Raw genomic sequence first — 25,907 nt, 5'->3', positions numbered from 1 at the left:
TAAGAGACTAAAACAATATGAACTGAAAGCAAACTAAAGCCTCCTCCCCCATCCACACCCTATTCCACCTCCTCCTCCCAAGTCAGCACAGGGGAATAGGGAATGGGTGCTACAGTCAGTCCACAACATTTCCTCTGCTGTTTCTTCATGGCCTCTCTCTGCCCCTGTTCCATGTGGGGTCCCTCCCATGTAACACCATCCTTCCTTCCTCATCTGATCCTGTGTGGGCTTCCCACAGATCCAACCACAGGCCCACACTTCAAGATCTGCTCCAGAATGGGTCCTCACAGGTGGCAGCTCCCACCCAGGGCTGCTCCTGCTGAGGTGCCCATGGGCTGCAGCTCCTTCAGGCCACATCCTCTGCTGTATTGCAGTCTCTTCCATAGCTGCATGAGGAGATCTGCACCGTGTGGTGCCCATGGGCTGCAGGGGCACAGCCTGCTCCTGTGTGGGCCTCTCCTGAGCTGCAGGGAGCTGCTACTCTGCACCTCAAGCACCTCTGCCCTCCTTGGTGCCTGCAGGGCTTCTTTTCTTAGTTTCTTAGTCCCCCCTCCTGGCTGCAGTTGCATGGTTGTTCCCTTCCTTAACTCAGCTCACCCAGAGCACACCCAGAGTGGCTCATGGCTTGGCCGTGGCAGTGCCAAATCTCTGTTGGAGCAGCTGGAGCTGGCTATGGACAGACATAGGGCAGTTCTGGGCACTGCTCACAGAGGCCACCCTTGCAGTTTCCTGTTAGTAAAATCTTGCTTCATAAACCAATATAGATATCTATTATATTATAAATATCTGTCTCCATAACAGGTTTGAGTCAGTTAGGAATGTTACAGTAATTCCCTCTGTGCAGACTGCTGCTAGTCTACACAGAATTTCACTCAGAAATGCTGCCAGCAAAAGCTCCAAAATCCTATTCTCACTTCTATCTACTGCAGGAGAGCGTCAGGATCCCTTCTTTGTCAAACCCCTTTTTTGCCACCCTTTTGTAGTTTATCACATTCTTCAAGCCATGAACTTGGGGATCCACACCGCTTTCCTTATGGCTGATCAGACTTTCCTAGCTATGGTGCTCTTATTGGTTAATTTCAAGATCATTGAATGGTTTGGATAGAAAGGGACCTTTAAGATCCCGTAGTTTCAACCCCCGTGCTACAGGCAGGGACACCTACCGCTAGACCAGGTTGCCCCAAGCCCCATCCAGCCTGGCCTTGAATGCCTCCAGGGAGGGGTCATCTGCAGCCTCACTGGGCAACCTGTTCCAAGTGTTCTTTCTTTCTCAGTTCCTGGCTGTTGTTTTGCTTTTTTATACCTTTAGCCCCATGTAGTGTCCTATCCATATCATTTCTCACCTGCAGCCCAGTTTTCTTAACTTTCCATTTATTAGCTCTCTTCTTTCATGAAGTTTTCCCTGGACTCTGTAATGGCAGAAATTCAAGAAAAGAAGGCAGTTTTGTGCTTCTGAAAGAAGTACATTTCCAGCTTTCTCTCCTATGGGACTCTCCGTTCACTGCTACTTTAATGGTAGTCATAGCTTGACCTTCCTTTTCAGTTTAAGTTTGAGGTGGTCCTTGCCTCTGCAGAGCTCTTGCCCATTGGCTGCTTACCTGCAAGATTTTGGTTTGGTTTTGAGAACTGTTTGAGAACTGTTGGGAGCCCATTCTGGCTACCAAATCATCTAAATACTGACCCTCTACCAAAAATCTTTAATAATGTTCATTGAGGGGGAAAAAGTGAAGCAGCAGAGCTGTGGTTTGCCATGACTTGAAAGAATTTCTTCAGCCATTCAGCACCTTTCTTAGTACCAGAGTATGATGTCCTAGTGTTTTGTGTTGCTTAGTTTAATTTTGCTCTGTAATTTCAACCTTCTGTCTTATCCATTGTTTTTTTCCTACAGATATTCTGTTTTATGTTGTTCTGTTTGTTTTTTTTTTCCCTTGCTATTAATGATGTCATCTTTCAATTTTTTAAATCTTTAAATTTCATTAACATTCTTCTAATGCTTGTGTTGTTGTGGTTAATGAAAATATTAAGTACATCATGTCTCAAGACTGGCAGGATTTATTAAGGGTCTGTATAACTTCCAAACCATCACCATTTTGGTTTCCTCACTGATCAGCTTCTATCAGATTTCCATTTTCATTTTGTACTAATCCCATCTTTTGAACTGCAGTCAAGACTGCTGACAAGTCTTCAGACACATTGTACTTCTTTGTCCAAAAGAAAATAAATAAGTAAATAAATAAATACATATATATATATACATACATATAAATATATATATATATACATAAATTGTGATAATTTAATATTTAATATTGAATTACATAATTTTACGTAATCTTATTTCATTTCACATCATTTACTAATAAGTTATTCCTAAAATGAGCACTGGAATAGGCTCCCCAGGGAGGTGGTTGAGTTAACATCCCTGGATCTGTTTAAAAACCATCTGGATGTGGTGCTCAGAGACATGATTTAGCAGTGGGTTGTCAAGGTTAGGGTAGTGTGGTCAGGTTGTGGTTGGACTTGATGATTTTTAAAGTCTTTTCCAACCTGAGAAATTCTATGATTGTAAGAGAAAATACATTATTTTAACAAGTATTTCTACTTTGGTTGCTTTTTCTTGTGTCTTTGTTCAGCATTGAGTCCATATGTCTGTATGTGCAATTGTAAAGTGAGCTTGCGGGTGTAACAGTATTACACCATTTCTGGAGGTAGCATTCTAACCGATGGGTGCTACACCAAACAGAGGAGTGAGTGCTTTGATCCAAAATAGCAGTTTAGACAAACTTTGGGGAAAGTATCTGGTAGCTTTTCATGTTCAGACTGGATACACTGGATTCCTGTTATCTTTTCTGGGAAGCTCTCTGAAAGGCTTATGGAATTTGAAGCAATCTTTTGCAGGTAGAACAAAGAGAAAATAAGAATTAAAATTTGCTGTAGTATAAACTTCATTTTTTTTCCCTCATTATAAACTAAGAATATTTTTTGTGTGTGTAGGTGTGACAGTAGGTGATTTTCTTAAAGCTTTGGAAATACTTATTTTCTGCAAGAAGGAAAAAAAAATCATTAAACTCTGGGCAGTGGATGATTTTTGACTTCCCATTTTATCCCTGAGGTCATTAAGAGCGCGTTCAAAATGGTGTTATCTATGGTTATTTGGAGCTCTACTGAGTTAGGCTTGGGATGATAAGATACCAACTTTTGTTCTCATGGAACCAGTGTAAGTTTAGTCGTATGTTCGTTCTGTTTATGTTGTCTAAATAACTGAGATCTTTTTCGTTTCTTTGCTTTTAGATTACAAGTTGGTCTATCCAGCTGATTAAGGCAGATCAAGGGAGTAATGAAAATGTGATTTCTTTTTGCAATACAGTGGAGAAGTAAGTAATAAAAAATGTTACTCAGTCAATGGTGGCATTTCACTTATTTATATCAATTGTATGGGTTATCCCTGCACTCTTGAAGAGTGCCATAATTTCAATATCTATTTAAATGCAGAAGTGCTCCTAACTTTGGTTCAAAGATTAAAATAATAATTTAAAAATGTAAATTCCAAACATATTTTCTTGCTTATCTGTCATCTTTATCACCAATAAGTACATTTGACTCTTCAGTGTCAATAGTGTGTGAAATAAGTCTTATTTTCTGCCGTTTACTTGGAACAGCATTTTTGCCCGTGGAGGTCAAAGCAGGAAGAAGTATTGGAGGAACCAACTGACTGACAACAGAATATCTTGATGAAATGTTGAATTTAGCAAGCCACAAAAATACTTTTAATTATTGTTTACAGTTACAAGTTAATAGTGCAAATTGATGGAATAAAGCAATTTTTTTTTTACTTAATCTGCATTAGAATAAGAATGTCTTTAAATGTAGCAGCACTAAGAAATGCATGTTTTTAGACCATCTGTGCAGTTTCATTCTCCTTTGTACATATTCACAGATAATACTATCAAGTTGTTCGCACAAATGCATGGATTTTATTTTTTTTTCCCCAGAAAATGAGCTGGAAAATGTAATGCTTTTTTAAAAATCAGATTTTAGATAATTTATTATATTTAAGGTCAACCAGCTCATTTCTCTTAAAAGAAAGAAAAAAGGAAATATATTTTAGGTTCATAGAGTGGGAGGCTGGCCTCAAAATGTATTCAGTCACATAGAATCATTGCTTTGGGTTGCAAGGGTCCTTTAAAACCATCTAGTTCCAACTCCCCTGCTATGGGGAGGGGGGTGGGGGGGGAGAGAGACTGACATATATCTCAGGTTTTGTTGGTTTTTTTTTTCCACAGTTCCTCAATATGAACCCTGTTTTTCACTGATATCCACCTGACAGCCTTTCCTTTGAAGCGTTAGATATGTCCAAACATTCTACATTTAAATTTGCACTCTGATTATAGAAGAAGTTTTCTATTTTTTCCCTCAATAAATGAGTTAATTTCTAAGGTTAAAAATATTAATAGTATGAAGCCATTGCTTTTCTGCAGTACCTTGTTTAATGTGCACCGCTAGCAAGTACTCTTTTAATAGCAAAATAGGAATAGTCTTTGCTTTTTTTCTATCACATGAGAAAGCATTCTCAGGAGAAAATGTCACAGCAAAGAAAAGACCAAAAACATTAATCAGTTCACAAATAACTAATATTTTCTGTCTTAGCATATGAGCATACTTCCATTCCCCAAAGAATCTCAGTAGCTGTCAGTTCTTTACATTAGAAGCAGAATATGTGATTCAAACTCTGTCGTGTGAATTTCCAGCTCCAGCACGTAGCTCAAATAGAAACCCATTGTGTTTTCCTCTAGGTAATATTTGTACAGACAGTAGTCTATAATTGAAACATTTCATTGTACATATACGAACCTTAGAAGAGTTTTCCAAATCCATTTATCAGGTTTCTTTTACAATTATGGACACAGCCATAGTGAACATTCATCCACAAGTGCCTTTAAAATACATCTTAAAGTCTGTTTGATTCCAGAAGATGCCAGGCTGACAAGCCAAGTGTTCAGTGGTGCTAAATACAGTTTCTCCAGCTCCTTCTGTCTTCAAAGATATACTCAGCACTACAGAGAAATACTGTGTTTTGCAATAGCAAATCCCTATAAATATTAGTTGTTTCTGTAAACACTGATTTCCTACAGCGCAGAAAGTGGCATGGGATTTCACATAATACTTCTACAGCATTTCAGGTATGCTTTGGAAGACCAAGTATTTTGGAATTCTGGGATGAACATGTTTTGTCTTCCAGCTCAGGCCCAAAGGAAGTTCTTAATCAATTAAAGACAGTACATAGCCATAAACACTTTCTGGAACTGAATGCATTTTTATCTAAAAGGCATAAAATGCAAATTTCTGATCCCATGTTATCTTAAAAAAAAAATAGTCCAAGTGTAGGAAGGAAAAGAGATGAGGTTCACTTTGTTCCAAAATGCCTGCCAGCAAGTTGCGAGGGTGATGAGTGCCTTGCAGGTCTACAGAACCCATTAGTTTGATGCTGGAGAATAAGTAGTGAAGTTTTCTCTCTTATTAAGTCCTTAGCTCTCTTAGAAAAGCAGGTAACAAGAGGGAATTTGGTGCTAGGGGAAAGCTTTATGTGTACATTTCTCAGAAAAGAAAAAGATTGACATCACATACACAGGTCACCAAAGCAGCTTCTGTAGTATAATGACTTTTTACTATGAGTATAAATCTATCTTACATACTGAAAGTATTGTCAAGCCTCATTTCCTCTTACTCCACTGAAACATCATGGCCTCTGGCTTCTCATAGGAAATAGGCTGCTACATTGGATTATTAATTTTGGAAGCCTAGGATTTGTCTTCTTCCTTTTTATTTTATTTTTTTGTTTTCCTTCTATAGAAATACATGGCATAAAAGAAGAGCTCATACTGTTGAGAACTGTGCAGCAGCTTTAAGGCAAGAGGGCATAATAATGAAGAATTTTCTGTGAGAGAATCATAGCTCAAAATACACTGTAATGAGAAAGTGTGTAAAGCGCTGCCAGCTCAGGCACTACAAAATGCTGCTTGAGCTAACAAACAGAAAAGAACACGGGATGCTTAGTACAGAATGTTTGAGTTTAGCTACTAAAATATTCAGACCAATTAGTGAAATGTAAAGCTTCAGCTGGTACAATGTGTACCCTTACCTGCAGCTGCAAAGTGTATTTGCTTAAAAAGCAAGTTTAATCTCAGCTGACAGCCGTAATACCTGTGACCAGTGTTCATTAGGAAGTGGCACCTCTGGAGAAATAAGTTTCTGCAAGTATTTGGTAATTGAAAGGAGGAGGGGCAGTTTATTTTATAGGTAATGGTACATAAGATCAGAGGGACTTGGAGACTCTCCCATTTACTGTGCTTTGAAGACATTTACATAAATACCCAGGCTATTAGAAATGAGGATTTCAGATTGGATCCTAGAGCAGAGGGAAAAGAGGGACTTCTTAAGATTTTGCATAGAAAGCATGTTCCTGTACTCATTTTGACCAGCTGTCCTATTCACAGCTGTCTGTGCACATGCTCTTGGTTAGCTTTATGTTAAAACTCTGATATTAAAGTGCATATTTGAGCACCCTCCTTTCTACTGTGCTAAGATTCATATCACCGTACACTGAAGTTTGTGCTTAAACTCCTTATGGATTCACTGAGGTTAGACTCAGCAGTGGTCTTGTGAAATTCTGTGAAGACTTTATAGAAGGTTTTCATATTAAGTGATATATAATTATTTTACTAATGTATAAAAACATTATCCTCTCTACACAAAATTTAATTCCTGTCACTTTTCTAAATACTGTTATTGTTGGAATCTTATAGAATTTTTATTTTTTGTTATGTATGCCCATTAAAGCACAATTTCATCATTTTCTTTTCAGAATAAGAAACGCCTATCCTGCTTGTGATTTGAAGACCAACAGTGGGAAGATCTGGAGTGTTGTAACCAAGTTCCCAGACAACATTCTTGGTAAAATAAGATTCAGAATCAGCATCTGGACAGATTCTTCACCATCTCCTCTGCTTCTTACACAACATGGTAAATGATTGAACTGTCCATATGTTTCAGTTCCATTGAGATGATAACAAAATAAATTTGTTATCTGGAAAGATACTTAGACAGTAAGCCATACGTGAGTCCTGAGTATATTAATTTAATGAATTTGCCATAAAAGTAAAACCTCATAGCATATGAAACTTTGCTAATATGTAGATTCCTACTTTCTTCAATCATAATCAAGACCAATACTGTCAGTATAAGATGGGGCCAACATTATGGCTTTGATTCATAATAAATTTAAGCTTGTGGCTAATTTAAAATGTAAAGGTAGTCTCCATTCAGTCATGGAATTTTTCACATCGTTAACTCTACTGCTAAATTGAAGACTTAAGAGTCTTTGATTGTTAAGACACGTCTGCACCCAAGGACATGTTCATAAAATGACACTGGAGAAATTCCAGCTGGGTGTAAGAAAAAGGAGCATAACTGCAAATTGGAACAGTTTGCCCATAGAGGTCATGGAGTTCACATCCTTGGAGCTTTTTAAAGTCTAGCAGGACAAAACGCAGAGAAAGATGGTTTGAATTCAGTATTCACCCTCGTTCAGGCAGGAGACTAGACTAGATGGACTTCCTGAGATTCCTCTCAACTTGATCACTAGTGTTCACAGGAAGCTGCCACTGACAAAGTGCATCCTGCATGCATAGTGAACAGGAGAAACTTTGATTCTAACGTTATTAATTTTCACATCTTAATCCACATATAGATAAAAGAAAGAAATGAAGAATGAATCCAACCCTCATGCTGCTTCATTAAGTGAAAGGCTGAATATTAGTTTGACAGGTTGAAAGCTGTAAATCCAAAGCTCTATAGAATGTCAGTCAGCATGTATTAAAACACTTTTTTGTTTGTTTGTTTGTTTTAATACGTACTTCAGCAAAAACTTCCACATTTACTTATACATGCTTGATTACTTGTATTTGGAGCATCTCCACAGTTAATGGAAAGCCTGGCAAAGTAGTATATTCAAATCATCTTCAAACAAAATTTTGTGAATAGCATGATATGTAAGGCTAAAGGTCTTGGGCCATTTGGAACAGAATGCTTGGAGTACAGTGTTTTGTCCCATCTAACAAAAAGAACAGAAAGAATTGTTTATCGAATCACAGAATCACAAGGTTGGAAAGGACCTACAAGATCATCCAGTCCAACTGTCCTCCCATTATCACTGTTACCACAAGCCACTAAACCATATTTCATAGCTCCTCATGCAGACACCTCTTGAACACTGCCAGGGACAGCAACTCCCATCACCTCCCTGGGCAGCCATTCTAGTGCCTGACCACTCTCTCAGAGGAAAAGTTCTTTCTTATGTCGAGTCTAAACCACTTCTGGTACAACTTGTGGCCGTTTCTTTGGGTCTTGTTTGTTGCCTGGGAGAAGAGGCCAAGCCCCTCCACATCACAACCTCTCTTCAGGAAGCTGTAGAGTGTAATGAGGTCTCCCCTGAGCCTCCTCTTCTCCAGGCTAAACAATCCCAGCTCCCTGAGCTGCTCATCATAAGATTTGTGCTCCAGACCACTCACCAGTTTCTTTGCCCTTCTCTGGATACGTTCCAGAGCCTCGATGTCTTTCTTGTAGTGAGAAGCCCAAAACTGAACACAGTACTCAAGATGCAGCCTCACCAGTGCTGAGTACAGGGGGATGATTACCTCTCTACTCCTGTTGGTCACACTATTTCTAATACAGACCAGGATGTATTGGCCTTCTTGGCCACCTGGGCACACTGTCAGCTCATGTTCAGCCAAGCATCAACCAACACCTCCAGGTCCCTTTCTTCTTCACAGTCATCCAGCTACTCAACCCCAAGCCTATAGCACTGCATGGGGTTATTGTGGTCAAAGTGCAGGACCTGGCACTTGGCCTTGTTGAACCTCATCCCATTCACCGCAGCCCAGCAATCCAGCCTATCCAGATCCCTTGGAAGGGAGCCTACCCTCAGGCAGATCAAAACTACCTCCCAAATTGGTGTCATATGCAAACTTACCGAGGGTACACTCAGTCCCCTCATCTACATCATCAATGAAGATATTAAACAAGATCGGCCCCAGTACTGACCCCTGGGGGACACCACTTGTAATGGGCTGCCAGCTGGACTTAACTCCATTAAACACTGTTGGGCATGGCTCTCTAGCCAGTTCCTTATGCATAGGAGGGTATATGTGTCCAGGCCATGGGCAGCAAGTTTCCCCAGGCGAATACTGTGAGAGACAGTGTCAGAGGCTTGCTTAAGTCTAGGTAGACTACATCAACTGCCTTTCCCTCATCTACAAGTCTGGTCACTCAGCTGTAGAAGGAAATGAGGTTGGTGAAACACAACCTGCCTTTTATGAACCCATGCTGGCTGTGCTTGATCCCCTGGATGCCACACACATGCCATGTGATCTCACCCAAGATGATTTGTTCCATAACTTTCTCCAGTGCCAAGGTCAGGTTGACGGGTCTGTAGTTACCCCGGATCCTCCTTATGGCCCTTCTTGTAGATTGGAGTCTACATTGGCAAGCCTTCAATCCTCTGGGGCCTATCCAGTTAACCAGGAGCACTAGGATTCATTGCCCCCTTTGAGATGGGTGGGTTCCATAAACAGACAGCAGGCCAGGGGCTGACTAAACTGCCCCGTAGTCAAAGAACCCAGTTTCTGGTTTGACAACAGCCTCTGAGCCATTTATTCATTGCTTGTACTTTCCAGGCCTGCTCTGTGTCCCTCACTTCCCCCAAAGAAAAAAAAATCCCTTGAGCTCCCATTCCTTCAACTAAACTTTTCTAAGTTTCATTTGCAGAGAGTGAGATTGCCTTGGAATTGTGGAAGAAGTTTAGACTTTACCTTGCATTGTATCTCGATACATAAAACTTTTCTCTGAAGTCAGAAGTGGTTTCTGCTGAAGAAAAGTGTCTCTAATTTGAAGCATCAGTGCTGGTGGAATACGATCCACATGTCTATGAAGAGCAAACCTATGAGACATACTTGAAATTTGCCTACCAGATTACTGTTTGCAGTTATTGATCAGTTCTTCTTGTGGCTTTTACTAGTTTACTTCTTGATTATGACTAGTAAAATGTAGAAACAATGACAAGAAAAGTTCTGGAGCCTCCTTGCAACAAAATCTCAACTTTTGCATCAGGCCATATTAATTCATGGGAAATGTACTTGGTTACTCATTAGGAAAATGGCTCAGTATTTACTGATTTAAAAGTTAACTATTCCTATTCACCACTTCCTTTTTTTTTTTTTTTTTTTTGGGGGGGGGGGGGGGGGGGAGGGAGGTGCTGTTAGGGGGAAAGAGGTGGGAAGTAACTCAGCACTTAATTCCAGCTACCTAGAAATCAGACAGTTTCCTATAAATAGACATAGATTCTGTTAGATGTGGACTGTTTAAAGCAAAATAAATAAAATCAGATGTGGCTTGTACTAATTCCTCTTGATGAATCTAGTCTCCAGCAGTAATAACCAATTAGAAAGAAATTCTCATTTACTTAAGAATGCAGCCTGAAATTCTCTAGCAAGCTACAATAAATTTTTCTTGCTATCTTTATTTACAGCTGGATGTATCACTCATGACTTAATTGTGGAGATCCTTCATTGCACAAATCAATACCCAGTCCATGAAGAATGTTTTCTAAGTGTTTGTGGCTCTGATGAAGTCTTACAAAAGTAAGTATCTAATTAAGAGGTTGTATTGATTATGAATTGCATAATATAAACTAGGCATGGAACACGCTCTGCTTATGTGCTATGTAAACAAAGGCATAGGGAAACTTAAGAGTATTATGTTCTGAGCACGTAGAGTTGCTTAAACTCCTGGATCACATTGTACTTGCATTATGTTCTACAGAGATGATTGTGTGGTTCAGTGCAAGGATTTAAATCCTGCTCCTACAGAAGCTTTTTCAGGTCTTGAATATTTTTTATCACTCCTTTGTCTTTTTTGTTTTTCTTGTCTGTAATGCAAGGGTGCTTCTTATTACTGATGTCTCAGAGAAGCATTAGGAAGTATGTATGTCTTCAAGGGGGAAAATCACCAAAAAGGTGACAAACAGTATTAAACGCATCTGCTTAGCAGGACATTTCTCTCTATATCCAGTGGGTCAAATGGAGACAGCACTTCTGCAAAGTGAAGAAAAGCATTCGTACAAACAGATCTTTCTGTTTGTAGACTACAAGTCAGAAAGAAACTGCTTTGATTCATAATCATTCAAGTACGCTTTTGCGGAGGCTGGAAATACTGCTGGACTCAGCTAGTTGTTTTCTTGCTCTCTGACAGCTTAAATACAGCTATCACAAAAGAGAGCAGATTTTGTGTTTTAAGTAACTAAAGTGCAGGCTCTTGCTGTCAGCTGTGCTACAGGGATGGTGACTTTTAGCAGAAGGGGAGAAGCTGGCAATTCTGTGTGGTAACATGTTAAGCTGGTACTGCAAGAATCACAGCTCATCTGCTGGGGACGTGAAGTGCTATATAATATAGTATATTTTTGCAATATAAAGGGAATATTTTAGAAGCAATCTTTTTCTTGGTATAAAGATTACTTGAACTAGCCGAGAGCAAGCCAGCTTGAGTAATAAAAGTAATGTAGTTGTCAGAGCAATTAAATATCATCCAGTGCAACATAGCGAGTTTGTACACTTCTGTGCTTACACAGGTAAGCAGATCAAGTGTTTCTGCCCAGTTATAGTTTCGAGTTGAAAACAGATACATTAACATTCCTGAGCCCACTCTTTACTTGTTCAAATCTCTGCAAAACAGGAACTGGGATAGCAGAGCACCTCCTGAAATGCTGCAATGTTATTACCACTAAGTAGGGAATCAGGCCATACATACATCTCTTCATTACATAAGAAGGCCTGGACTGCTGGTTTTTGGTGTGCTTTTTATTGTTTTATTTTGGTTTTTTTCCACGAGTCTCTTATCATTTCATATTAATTGCCAAAGAAAATGAAAATAATGAGCCCTTGTGTTGAGAGTGAGCTCAGTGTGTTTCAGTACAGTGTACAGTATGTTCTAGTTTTATTTTCACTGTTGGGCAGAGCTCATCAATTGTGAACTGTTTAAATTCCTGCACTTGCAGAACCTATGCACGTCTCATTAGTAGCAAAACAAGGTCAATAATGTTCTCATCTTTTTTTCCTTTGCTCCTTCACTGTCATGCAGGCAGGACTGGATGGCACTTCTGGCCTCAGCAGCTTGTAATTCTACTCTGCTCTATATATTCAGCTTCCTTTCTTCTGTCTCCCCAGAATCTGAAATATAGACCAAAATCATCCCTCAGGTAGCTTAACAGCCTTTGGAGATCCCTCAGGGTTATTTTTTTTCTTATGCCTGAGCTACCTGTTAGAGCAAATTGCTTTCCACACTATGTTGCTAACAGAGCGATTTGGTGTACTTTTGCAGAGTTCTTCCCTAGCAGAGTATATGGAAATCATTAGGGATGAATTCCAATAGAAATTCCCAAAATTATGAGATAGCATAGGGAATTAATACTTTGCTGCTCCTGCTTTATTGTAATCTTGAAGAAAAAAAAATATAAACGGAAGCCAAAATGTTGGCATGATGAATTATTCTTAGACCAGAGTGATTTAGTGAGCCGAATGACATTATGTAATCTGTCAAAAGCTTTTATTTGCTGTTATATTGGACTGTATTAATGAACACCCCATCATGCCACCTGCAGAAACACCTGAAAGATTTGATTACTTCCAGAATCCATTTAGCTTTCAGTAGGATGGGGGACAAATACTCATGCGCTGGTTACAGTTACAGTTAACACATCAAAATGTTATAATCCATTATTCCCTTACTATGGAGATGGCCTGGAGTGCACATCCATTCTAATTCACAAGGGATTTCAAATAGTCAAATTCTAAAAAGTCAGGAACTTGTGTGTAGGTTGCAGTTAAGACAGTAACTAATAGAGCAGTATGTGAAACTCTGATTTGCAATCTCATTGGTCTCTGCTTTTTAAAAAAATAATATTTAGTGATCAGTAATCCTAGCCTTGCCTCATCCCACAACCTTTGTTTCCCTTCCTACACTTCTTTTTCCTGCAAGACTTACTTGCAGGATCTGTAGAGTGCTATTAGGAGCCATTGCTACCTTCTCCCTGTCCCTTTTGTCACTGTAAGGTGAATGTTAATAACTTCTCCAGCTGATTTCTCGCACACATTTTTTTTCACACATTCACTATAAATGCATCTGGAGGCAGAATTCTGCCCTTGAAATAAAAGAGGAGTAAAAATCTTTCTCATCAATTTTTACCACTATTTGTATCCATAGCTTAGTTCTGACTTCTGTCTCTGTGTTTCCCAGCTGAGTCTGAGGTCTCCACTCCTTTACACTTGTCCTGTTCTTTATTTCTTGGAGGACCAAATATGGTATTTCTGAAAATCTTTTCTTTGTTATTCCCCATCCCAAATCTTCTACATCTACTTCTAAATCTTTAGTTTCCCATCTCTCTTTAATTTTAGAATGTATGCCCCTAAAAATGATTTTGCAATGCCTTTTATGAAAGATGTTAAATAAAAGTAAATTATATTGTGATTAAGCAGCTAGTGTCAAATAACTCAGTGCCAGAAGCAAGTTGGAAAAAGCCCTTGCCATGTGACAGCAATGAATCAATCTTCCATTTAGACTATTTTTGCTTTTAGAGCTGCAAGAAGCTCTGAGCATCCTGAGGTGCCTAATCGAACAATGCATGTGACTGTATATAAGAGTTTTGGACTCTTGTTTACTGATCTGGCTGTTCTTAGCAAAGAGGTAGCTGCAATGCAGACCCAGCAATGAGCTGTCATCCAGAAATGGTTCTAAGCTTTATTTCTGAACATTTATCTTTTTACTTTATTTTTGAAGGTGTCAGATTGTATAAAATATCTTTTTTCCTATGTATTTTTAATACCATCTACACTCTACCATGCTGTAACATTCACAGTTGCTTTATTGCTTTGCAGTTCAGCCAACATAGTGAGCAGGAGTTTGGAACAGAAACAACTAATGCTTATCATTTATACTTGCATGCTTGCCTGTGACCTTCCTGATGACATTTTTTTGCCTCGCTAATTATATTCTCTGAGAACTGAGACCTAAATAAGAATTGGTTTCCACTCAAAGTTAAGTTTAAGATCTTAATTATAGGCTGGCTGTAGTTATATTCAGGCAGATTGGGATCATTACAAGCAAGCACCTTTTGGATGAATATATTCTTTATAAAAAATAAATATCATTTTCTCTTGCCACTGTGGACTATGTCTTATTCAGAGATGCTGCTCAACTGATCATTAAAAAAAAAAAAAGTGATGCTGGTGGAACTGCATTAGGACTAGGAGCTTGTAGCACATCAGAGAACATTGATGAGGAGAGGCAAGATCATCTAGTGATAAGAGAATTAAAAGGGCGAGGGATTTTCCCTTTCTCTGTTTTAGATATATTGTGGGACCATGAGCAAGTCACTTTGACTTGTTCATTTCCTTGTCACTTAAAGACTGTCTTTCACTATGTCTTTTGTTATGGAGTTTTCATCAAAGCTGTATTCTCTACAAAATATTTCAGCAAAAATAGGGGGAAAACTGGTAATAGTATAGCATTATTTTGTATTTTCTTTACAGAGCTCAGAGCACTGCAGGCTGGTTACTTACAATGATACTAGCCTCAAAAAAAAAATGGCTGTTATGCTTTTCTTTTTAGTACAGACAGAGTAATAGATCCACAAGAGTCCAGGCCTGAAGCTAGAAGACAGTCCATCAGTCCATGACAAAACTGCACCTCTGTTTTTGTTAGTAGCTCACTATTTGTTTAAGACAACTTTCCATTTTGTTTTACAGAGATAAATTCATTTTGTCTAGTCTGCTGTGTCACAATATCTATAAAAAATTTCTGTTTGCATTTATGCAAATAAACTCCAGTCATAAAATCAACTGAGGCTGGTGCATCTGAGTACAGTGTTTCAGGCAGAATTGCTGTGTCAGTAAAGGATTTGTTGATGTACAGTATCTCCCTGACACAGCAGAGCTAACACAAACCACTGTGAAAGTGTAGTTATTTTGCCTGCAAGCATGATGAAGTGGAATAACAATACTGATCAAAGTTTTTCTATGCCTGTGGTACAAACTTATAATGAAAGAGGAATGTTCTGTTAGTGTTAATTTGTATAGCTGTTCCAATTTTTAGCATTGGCTTGGCTTAAAGTTGGCATTACAAGGGGAATCAACATGCTGGAGGAATCAGGGAAAAAGTGAGGACACATAAGCATGTTCGTTTATAATCTTCTTGTTGGTATACCTGCCCTGAGACAGAAGGCAGGGCAGAATGGAAAGAACAGAAATAATGTTGGGGTAAAAGGAAGGAATGGTAAGGACTGTGAAGAGGGGGAGCAGCCTTGGATGCAGCAACCATGAGATAGTCGAGTTCAGGATCTTACACAGAAGAAACAAGGTGATAAGTAGACATTTCAACCCTGGACTTCAGGAGAGCCAGCTTTGACTTCTTCAAGGACCTACTTGGAAGTATGCTATGGGTTAGAGCACTGGAAGCTAAGGGAACCAAAGATAATTGGTTGACATTCAAGCACCACTTCTTCCAAGCCATGAGCCAACGTTTGCAAGATACATGGATTTCTTGTCATTTTACAGAGTGGCAATTATGTGCAGCACATTTATTTATGTTTATCCATTCATTTGTGCTGGAGACTTCTGCTGTTGTCTCTCCTTTACATCATTCTTTCTGTGATCTATTTAAAGAGCTAGGGTTGCTTTTTTGGAAGAAAATTAAGATGATATTATTTAGACAATCTATCAGAAGTCCTTGATAGATAGAAAGAAACACCTTCTACATTTGAATTCTGAATTCTCCATGATACTCATAAAGAATAGAAAGCAAACTGCTTTTTTTCTTTCATGGCCCAGGGAGTCCTGAAACAACTTGCCATTCTGTAAATGTGTATAAATACAGAATATTCCTTTTGACACTCTTGTGTCTGGAGCCTTGAAAGAAGCAACATGAAACTAATCACACATACACTTGAGTTGTAACTGATGCATATTTGTTGTAGTAGGTGTTCTTGAACATTCAAGCTGTGACGTGATAGCCCCCCCTGCTCTGTGATAGGCTGTTAGCAGTGAATATATAAGGAGAGGTAAGAAAGAAGACAGAAGGACAGAAGCCATTTTGAAGCAGTTCACACTGAGACTGATGGTGTTGTGTTTGGCCCTGGGCGAGTGTGAAGCAGTATTCACCAAGACGAGCTCACAATACTAGTAATCACTGCAACACATATTAGCTTGTTTTGTCAATGAATTTGCCTTTGCAAAAATCAGTGTCACTTTTCCCGGCCACTAATCCTAAACAATTTATTTTTTTTAATGTAAAAATATAGTTCCCTTAACTCTGAATTTTTTATTTTTATTTTTTATTTTATCTTACTTTTTGCATTATTCCATATGACTAAAATAAGAAAAGGAAGGAAGGTTCTAGAATTATTTTTGTTCCAAGTCATTTTATTTTTAGTTATAAGTGGGCTAGAAGCTGCTCTGGAGAAACAAGTAAGAAAAAAGAACTTACCTACCAATTAGAGTGTGCCTGACCAGCCAACTGCTCTGTAGGTATTGCTACATAACCACTCCATCTGAGTGAGTAGATGTCTTTGTCTGACTTTAGCTGACATATGATTTGAGGGGACAGAAAACTGACTTGCAGCTTCTTTTACTGTCTTTATGTGAGCTGCAAAGGGCTAGATTTTAGATTTCTTTGAGAATCAGGGGCCACCTACATTAATGTATGTGATTTCTAAGCCTATAGTTAATATTTGATTTTCAGCTTGGGTTTCAAACACTGCAAGTCATTCTACAGTGGTGCATGTATAACCAAGATACTTTGTACAGCTGCACTAATTTGGGACTGAAGAATGCATTAATAGTCTTAAAGTTTGGGAGTACAATGCAGTTTGTTTAATATTTCTTTCCGTTTGATTGTTGTGTTTTTTTTGTTTGTTTGTTTGTTTTTGTTTTTTGTTTTTTAATAGAAATTAATGGTTGAAGATACAACCAAAGAATTATTCATAAGTTGTTTCACAAGAGAATATGCCAGAACCAAACTCAATCAGTTTGCACAGATGTAGACACCAGGCACTAATTTTATGTAATTCAGTCTGCTTTGCACTGAGAATTACACCTGTTCTTTAAGGAGAATGAGAGATAGGAAAATAATAGAAATGACAGGCAGAGATAACCATTTGTTTTTCTCCCCAAACTGCAGTAATCATAGTTTGGGCAGCCACGAGAGTCTTCGCAAGGCAACAACTGATATTCATCTTCATCTACACACCACTACAAATTTGAAGCAAAGTTTGGCTCGAATGGTAAGTCTGCTTCCTGCTTTATTTCATCCTCTTTCTTTCAGCATGCCTGAAGGAATAGAGTCCCACCAATCCTTTCATGTAGCAACCTGCAGTAATAATTGAAGTGATTATTTGTTTTCCTGTTTATACATATTTTATTGCCGAATTCTGTTTGAAACATACAAGGAAATCTCTCTACTTTGTTCCTGTGTTTACATCTAATGTGTCACCGTAGAGAACACACAGCTGAAAAGGATTAAAAGCAATCTTTTTAGAAAAGATCATTTTTATTAGACTTTAATGATGCTAATGATTTCAGTTTGTTAAAGACACATTATTTTGCATTGGTCTTTCTATGTTTTGAAATATAACAAGGGAAAAACACTCAAAGTATTGTGTGAAATGAATTGAATATGGATTCTGGTCACTATCACTGAAAACCAAAGTAGGCTGATGAAAGCTGGAATCACATTCTTTGTGCCTGTGTGAGGTGCCTTAAAGTGTGTGTGTTTGTACACATGCATATGCCCTTAGAGAAAATATCATTTTTTTTATTTTAAATTTAGGGAGATTCGTATTAAGGTTATTTGAGGTTAAGTAGCCTTTGAAACAGATTGCTGAAATTTAATGACACTGATTTATGCTAATAAATGTGAATTTTATTCCCAGTGGACTGTCTTGAATCACCTCTAATGCAAAGTTTGCAGTATAGCAGAAACTTTGATATTCTGCACAGTTTTCACTGACAGCATTGACTCTTCACATATGTGTCCAATTACCTGCTTCAGATAGGTGTGCTGTCATCCTGGGTCTGTCAAAATAAGAATTAGGTGACCAAAAAGAAAAGGGACTTCCTTTTGACTTGGTAAACGTCACCTAGATAAACATCAACTTAAATATGTTATGTGAAACATTAAGAAAGGACTATTGTGAGGCCAAATATACATACTTTTTTTCTTCTACTACTTGACACTTCTGCTGTTCTATAAATGATCGTGGAATAATCCAGTGCTAATCTGTAAAGTTATAGCTTGAATTATTGGCACTATTCACTGTCAATATTATTCATTTAATTACTTGTTTATTTTTAAAGGCCATTGCTTCTTCTTAGTAGAGCATTAGCCCTAAAGAAAGTAAAGTTAGGAAATACAGGAGTTTTCATCCCCAGGTCATTTCTTCAAAAATGATTCAGATCAGTGGATTGTTCTCAGTCTAGAGTAAGTTAGTTGATGTTTACATATGTCCTTGGAAGGGAGTGAGTTGGTATCCATCTCGCGTGTCCTTTTTCAGCCTGTCCTCATATTACAGCAGTAAAAATAACACATCTGGTTACCTTTGGAATGAGTTTTTTCTTGGCAAGGTGTGTGTAATACCTTACTGTCATTTAACTCTTGCTGAAATGAAGACAGGAATCACTGTAATTTCTATTGTCTGCATTAACCAGTTAGTGAACTTAAACAGAAGTTACGGTCCTTTTTTGGTGTTAGATTTGTGATAATACATCCTGTATTAAGAGGTGGGAAAAATTATTTTTTCCATGTAATGCTGCCAAAAAAAATCTGGCATTGAGAAGAATAGGGTGATGGTGATTATGTATAATTACAGACACATCTAAGTCTATGTAGTGGCAGAAAGGTTATTTACCTCTTTTAGGTCATCATCTCTGTGAAATGGAGTAAGGCATTATAGACCCTTCGACTGAGTAGCTGCTAGTCTCCAGTAATAGTAATAGTCTCGTGCTGGTTGGAAGGGACCTTGGAGATCATCGAGTCCAACTCCCGGGATTCGAGCCTCTGTGCTGCAGAGCGGCACTTCTACCACTTGCACCACAGGGGGGATTCGAACCCCAGGCCCTGGTGTTGCAAGACGGCATTCCTACCACTTGCGCCTGTATTTCCTGTGTTAGAAAAAAAGTGATACAGATTAGAAGTTTGATACAAAGACATTTTGCTACTTACATGCATACAGGATGCACTGAAGGTATTTTTAACATAAATGCAATTGAAAGGGGAGGCTGCAAATAACTTGCCAGCAAACTCTTTTTCAGACTAAAAAAACAGTGATTGATTCTTTGAAAGATGTTCCATTTTCCAATGAAAAAAAAAATAACAATAAAAATGCAAAAACCAAATGTCTTGTTTGCTGTGTGTGGATCTGCTGTTAGTATAGATTCTCAAAATTATTTGCTTTGGAACCTGATGGTATGCATGTACAGGGTTCTGCTCTGAGGATTAAAATCTTGCGTGCTAGGGAATCAGAACTGTACACCAACACCACTGCAGTACTTATTAAGTCACACTTTACATTGTGAAAATCTGGATGCAGAGTTTAAATTTTCTATCTGTATATGCAAATAATTATTTCACTATTATTCTTAAAAACCAATATGATCGGGTGCCTGTAAGTAATGTGTAACTAATTTTTTATTTTTTTTAAATTGAGTGTTTACAGTCTTTGGCTAGTAACTGTTTGCAATTCTTTTGTGAATTTAGCCCCCAAAAATGTACTTGTTAAGGTGAATTTGCCTTCTTTCATTCTGTGGGAAGCTAACTTTCTGTGTTATGATATATTCATAAAGAGGAAATTGTTTTGAACTGAGCAGTTGCAAGCAAGAAATTTGGCCTGAAGCTTTACTTGGAATCACAGACTTTTGAGCTAGTGCATGACCTTTAACTTGAATTTGTTTGTTTGCTTTTCAGTCATGAGATTTACAGCCTTAATGCTCTTAAACAAAACTCATTTAAGACACCAAAATGCCAGATTTCTGCACAATTCCAAACAGAACTTTTACAGAAAGCATAAATTATTTTTATATTATAGAAATATATTGAAGCACTTACTCCATATAGAGAGACAAAGAACATCTCTTCACAGGAGTGGGAAATTCTGCACGTTATAGATTTTTTTTTTTTCCCCCACATTTTTTAATATACATTTATCAGTGTTACTGGTGTCAGTGTTTTACCAACTATAATGAGATGTGTGAACACTCTGAGGACAGTGAACTCAGTGGTCCCTCTGAGGTGTGGTTTTTTTTCCCCCTTTTATTTACACATCTATGTCATTTTAGAGGGACAGTGTAGTACCTTAAATAGAATGGAAACATTTTCTTGTGTTTAAATATTCACTGATACTGTGCTATGGCAAAAATTTCCATTTCCTATTAGCAAACTCAATGCCTCCTTCATCTCTGTTGCAGTTTGATGCATCTAAAAATGAGGTTTAATATACAGCAGTGCATTGTGAAGTCCAGGAGCAGGGACAGAGCAGCTCCTGACATTTCACGTTTCACAAAGACTTACAATTACATGATTATGAACAAATAAAAACAGTCTGTCAAGAATTGTTTCAGACAAGCAACAAACTTGGAATACAAATTAACAGTGTTCTGGCCATCAGAAAAAAATGTACTGTCACAAATGATTTGTGGATCTGTAATTAATAACTTACAATAGGGTTTAACCAGGAAGGGTGACATTTTAAGATCTGTTCAAGTGAATTATTGATCACTCCTTTATGATATCTGACATGGCTGTGAAAGCTTCAGGCCATACAGATACTTCAGGGTACTAATAATAGCGAAGAGCATGACCAGCTCTTGAGCTGGCATAAGTTATAGACCTGAATTTTTCCTCCGGCTCTGGGGCATGCCTGTGAGAGAGCACTTGCAATGGAAAGAAGAGATGCTGCTTGCAGGCAGGGGCACCAGCAGGTCTGTCAGGTCCAGGCAGAAGCAGCAGTATTTATTTTTGCTCTGGACCCAACCTCATAGATATTTTTGGATGTACTGAGTCCCGGTCTAGACACAGCAAACTGAAGGACCTGAGGTAGACTACACTGAGCTCAGAAATTCAGTTTTGTTGCTGCTGTTCTCTGGAGCTTGCATCTTTAATGGTTGTAAAATGTATTTGAAAGTCACTGCTTTAGAGGCAGTTTATGAAAAATATTCTTTTCTCCCTGAGATATGGGGAAATGATATGGGCCTTTTTAAAGATGTGCACTTTGGGACATTTTAGACACAGTGGAGTTTTTTGTTCCATCTTGTTGTTATGTGTATGTGCAGCTACTGTTTTAATGTGTTTATTCTTGAAGAAAATTTTACCTGTGATCTGTAGAATACCGCAGAATTTTGATCTTTGAAATAGGTTACTTTATAGAAATCTCTATTAACGCAGTTTAATGTCACAAAAGCATATTCATACTTTGACAGCCCTTCCATATATTAGATACTTACATACTAAATAATTCACATTACTCGTCTTTTACAGTAGAGCATCAGTTCCCCTAAAGCTTCTGGGCTTATATCAGTCATATATCTAATTTTCTCTAAGCTTCAGGGCTCAGTTCTTCACTGTATGTCATGTTTCCAAGTTCAGCCCTCCCTGTCCTTTAGCCTTCCTAGTGTAGGAGAGCAAGGAGGAAATTTGCTGTTTCTCAAGCTTAATCTGTATTTCCAGTCTTGGTACTTTTACTAAACATCTACCTAACAATCTAAAGCAGAATTAGTGTGAATTAATTTGCATTAAGCTTTTCACCAGTAGGAGTCTATGGACTGTTCTACACTCCTGCTTTTGTTTTCTTATTTAATTCTTCTCTCCCTCACACCTTCCAGAGGTTATACCCATTCATAACTATCATTCCCTTTGTAATCTGAGGTCATAGTTGTCACAAGCTTCTCAGTAACTTTGCCTTTTGGGTTATAGAGATCTGGATTCAGTCATGAGTCAGAAGGAGGGCAGATTTTTCAGGACATGGTGGTGACCTAATAAACTGATAGTATATGCCCAGCATGGGCTGAGCTCCATCCATAGGCATCAAAAGAAACAAATGTGTGGGGCTGGAGAAGTGACTATATCTGGAGAGAAATAGGTTTCTTGAGCAGAATGCCTTATTGCAAATTCAGAGAATTGTTTAGGCTGGCAGGGGTCTCTTGGGATGATATAGTCCAGCCCCCTTGCTCAAGCAGAACTCCCAGCTAGCACCTGTGAACTGTACCTAGTCAGGTTCTGAATATCTCATCAGATATTTTGACCTACTCCATAACCTTTCAAGGCAACCTTTTCCAGACCCTGATCACTCTTGCAGTATTCTTTTACCTGTGTTAAGATGGCCTTTCATGTATTTTGTGTCCTGTTTCTCTTCTGCTAGCAAGCACTACTGAGAAGTCTGTCTTTCTTGCCTTTATTTCCTCCTACCAGCTGTTTGTACACATTGATAAGGTCCCTCCTGAGCTTTCTCTGCTCCAGTCTGAACAGAGTCCCAGCTCTGCCTCTCTTCTCTTGAGATGCTTTAGTCCTATAATCAGCTCTGTGACCCTTCAGTGAGAGAAGTCTCTTCAGAGAGGTTGCATAGGGTAGTACAGATGTTCTCCATTCTGTTCTCAGCAGAAATGAGCAACACAGAGGTAGTCAATGTAAACTAATTTCTGCTGCATTACTTTTATATAACGTGGTTGCAAAATAATGCTTTCTGCTTTCTGTAAGTATGCATAGGCAGGGTTTATTGAGGCCTGAATACATTCTTAATTTATATATAGGTAGAAGGAACTAGTGTGATGGTATGGCTTGGTCTGCTGTGTAGTATTAGCCAGTGTAATATGACTGAGCTACCACATTAAATCTCCTGAAAGACCAATACATTTTGAAAGGAAAGGATTCCTAAAAGAGTTTGTTGAGTTTTGAAAATACCAATAAAATTTGTCCAATGTACATTCATCCTATCATAATTCTGTATCTCATTATGTGTTTCTCTGTCACAGCACGAGGATGACCAAAACAAGTTCAGTGTGAATGAGCTGTTAGAATATACTTGTGCTTGGAGACTGACTCGGTAAGAAAACTGGCATTTAATATTAATTCTCTTTATAACTACATCTATTGGTAGTGAGGCACCTGACCCCACAGGGCAAATCCAAGACCTTCTGAGCATAGGAATTATACCAATGAGAAAGCAAGTTGATTCTGTGTTTTCAGAATTTTCTTTCCAGACATTACTGATTGCTTAAGAAAAATCAATGATTGTATGTAGATCTACAAAAATTTTTCTCCATTCTCCCCCTTTCATGTTGAGGATTTCAGTGGAGTTTTCATTTTCTCAAACTTCCCAGGGACTGACGGAGAAGAATTTAAGAGTAAACACTGTAAAAATAATAAATTTATTTTCATTATCCCTGTGGTTTCACCATTCAGTGATATTTCATTGTATTTCTTTTGTTCATTCTAGCTATAAGAAATTTTTAACTTTGTACTCAAAGTGCATCTGACTCTAACTCTAACCTGCCACAGACAAGCACTGAGATAGGTTCGTCATTCAGCTTTCGTTGTATTCTGCTTCAAACACTTAGAATTTTATTTTTTTTTTTGTAACGTTTTTCATTAATATGCCATAAAATACTTCACCAAGGAAATTATATGTCAATACTGTCATTTAGCAGATGAAGGAGAAACCCAGCTGTGGGTTGTCCAAGGAGAATGTTTGGTACTTACTGAATACCCATCTGGTTTGCTAGGAGCATGGCTCAAATTTCCATTCTGTTCTGTTGCTATATGGAAATCAAACTAATTATAAAATCTATATATTCACTGCTTATTCACACAGAACATCACACACAGAATTACCCGGGTTGGAAGGGACCTCATGTAGTTCCAACCCCCCTGCCTAGCAGGGCCACCAAACATACACATTTACTAGATCAGGTTGCCCAGGGCCCTGTCCAACCTGGTCTTGAACACCTCCAAGGACGGGGCATCCACAACCTCACTGGGCAGCCTGTTCCAGGACCTAACCACCCTTCTAGTAAAGAACTTTCCCCTAACATCCAACCTAAATCTTCCCTCCTTCAACTTAAAACCATTTCCCCTAGTCCTGCTATTATCAGCCCTTTCGAAGAGTTTACTCCCCTCCTGGGAGTAAGTTCCCTTCAGGTATTGAAAGGCTGCAATGAGGTCACCTCGCAACCTTCTCTTCTCCAGGCTGAACAAACCCAACTCCCTCAGCCTGTCCTCATAGGGGAGGTGCTCCAGCCCCCTGATCATCTTTGTGGCCCTCCTCTGGACCCTTTCCAAAATCTCCATATCTTTTTTGTACTGAGGGCTCCACACCTGGACACAGTACTCCAGATGGGGCCTCACAAGAGCAGAGTAGAGAGGGACAATCACCTCCCTATCCCTGCTGACCACCCCTCTCCTGATGGAGCCCAGGATCCCGTTTGCTTTCCGGGCTGCCAGAGCGCACTGCTGGCTCATGTTAAGTTTCTCATCTATCAGGACCCCTAGGTCTTTTTCAGCCGAGCTGCTCTCAAGGACAACTCCTCCCAGCCTGTACAGGTGCCTGGGGTTCTTCCGGCCCAAGTGCAAAACCTTGCACTTTGCCGTGTTGAACCTCATTAGGTTCACCCGAGCCCAGCTTTCCAGCCTGTCAAGGTCCCTCTGAATGGCATCTGTTCCCTCCACCGTATCGACTGCACCACTCAGCTTGGTGTCATCAGCAAACTTGCTGAGGGTGCACTCCATTCCCTCATCGATGTCATTAATAAAGATGTTAAAGAGCACCGGTCCCAAGACAGACCCTTGAGGGACGCCACTCGTTACCGGCCTCCACCTGGACACAGAGCCATTGACCACCACCCTCTGTCTGCGGCCTTTCAACCAATTGCTTATCCATCTAGTTGTCCACCCATCAAATCCACCTCCCTCCAATTTGGAGATGAGGATGTGATGGGGGACCATGTCAAAGGCCTTGCTCAGGTCCAGGTAAATGACATCGGTCGCCTTCCCTTCATCCACCAACGCCGTCACTCCATCATAGAAGGCCACATTCACTGTTTTATTTCTTGTCATGTAAATTATGTGACCTTTTTCATTACAAAGAACATCTAGAGAGAGGATGTGTAATAAAACATGTTGAGCTGCAAAACAACTATGCTTAACAAGATTTCCTCTGATGCAGTAGAGCAAAGAACTGATAGCATGGGCAATAAATAGTGTCTTCAAACATGAATTCAGTAAATATTGAAAAAGTGGAAGCATGAGCTGTGTTAGATTTCTTTTCTGCTTGTCCTGTGGATTGTCGATGGTTGAGAGAAAATATTTTCCAACAGTGATGATCCAGAAAGATCTGCAGTCAGACCCAGTACCATTGACTGCATTTCTAATTTACATGAGAAAAAAAGAGGTAATAGCTAAGTGACAAAAGTATGCTGACCATAATGTGCACAAAAGTTGCTCATGGTGAATTGTAGAAGGATTTTACAGTACTGAATTGTGTGTGTGATAAAATGGCAGATGAAATTTTGAGATGATAAATGTAGATGGAAAGAAAACAGTCTTAAATTCACAGAAGTCATAGGCTTTTAGCTGAATTTTACCACCTGGAATGAGTTCTTGGGGTTATAATTAACCATTCAGAATGTCAGCTCGGTGAACAGCAGTTGTAAATAAGATAAAACAGATGATGGGAATTATTATTAAACAAAACAAACAAACAAACAAACAAAAAAGAACAATATTATGCCTGTGATACTGTGATACTGTGATATGCCACAGTA

General features: G+C 38.8%; 1 protein-coding gene across 6 annotated transcripts in view; it reads left to right on the top strand.

The window, feature by feature from the left end:
* PIK3C2G (phosphatidylinositol-4-phosphate 3-kinase catalytic subunit type 2 gamma) overlaps nucleotides 1-25,907 on the top strand; it is a 270,420-nt gene that overhangs the window by 84,061 nt on the left and 160,452 nt on the right. For all 6 annotated transcript variants that reach the window (XM_015867894.2, XM_085543196.1, XM_085543202.1 and 3 more), the window contains 5 exons: nucleotides 3,292-3,374; nucleotides 6,863-7,020; nucleotides 10,583-10,694; nucleotides 17,281-17,383; nucleotides 23,121-23,191. In XM_015867894.2, the coding sequence (XP_015723380.2) occupies nucleotides 3,292-3,374; nucleotides 6,863-7,020; nucleotides 10,583-10,694; nucleotides 17,281-17,383; nucleotides 23,121-23,191 (527 nt within the window). The remainder of the gene's footprint in view (nucleotides 1-3,291; nucleotides 3,375-6,862; nucleotides 7,021-10,582; nucleotides 10,695-17,280; nucleotides 17,384-23,120; nucleotides 23,192-25,907) is intronic.

This window comes from Coturnix japonica, chromosome 1, assembly GCF_054131305.1.
Source record: "Coturnix japonica strain WE chromosome 1, WE-NBRP24, whole genome shotgun sequence".
Lineage (NCBI taxonomy): Eukaryota > Metazoa > Chordata > Aves > Galliformes > Phasianidae > Coturnix > Coturnix japonica.
This window is presented reverse-complemented; position numbering and strand designations above follow the sequence as displayed.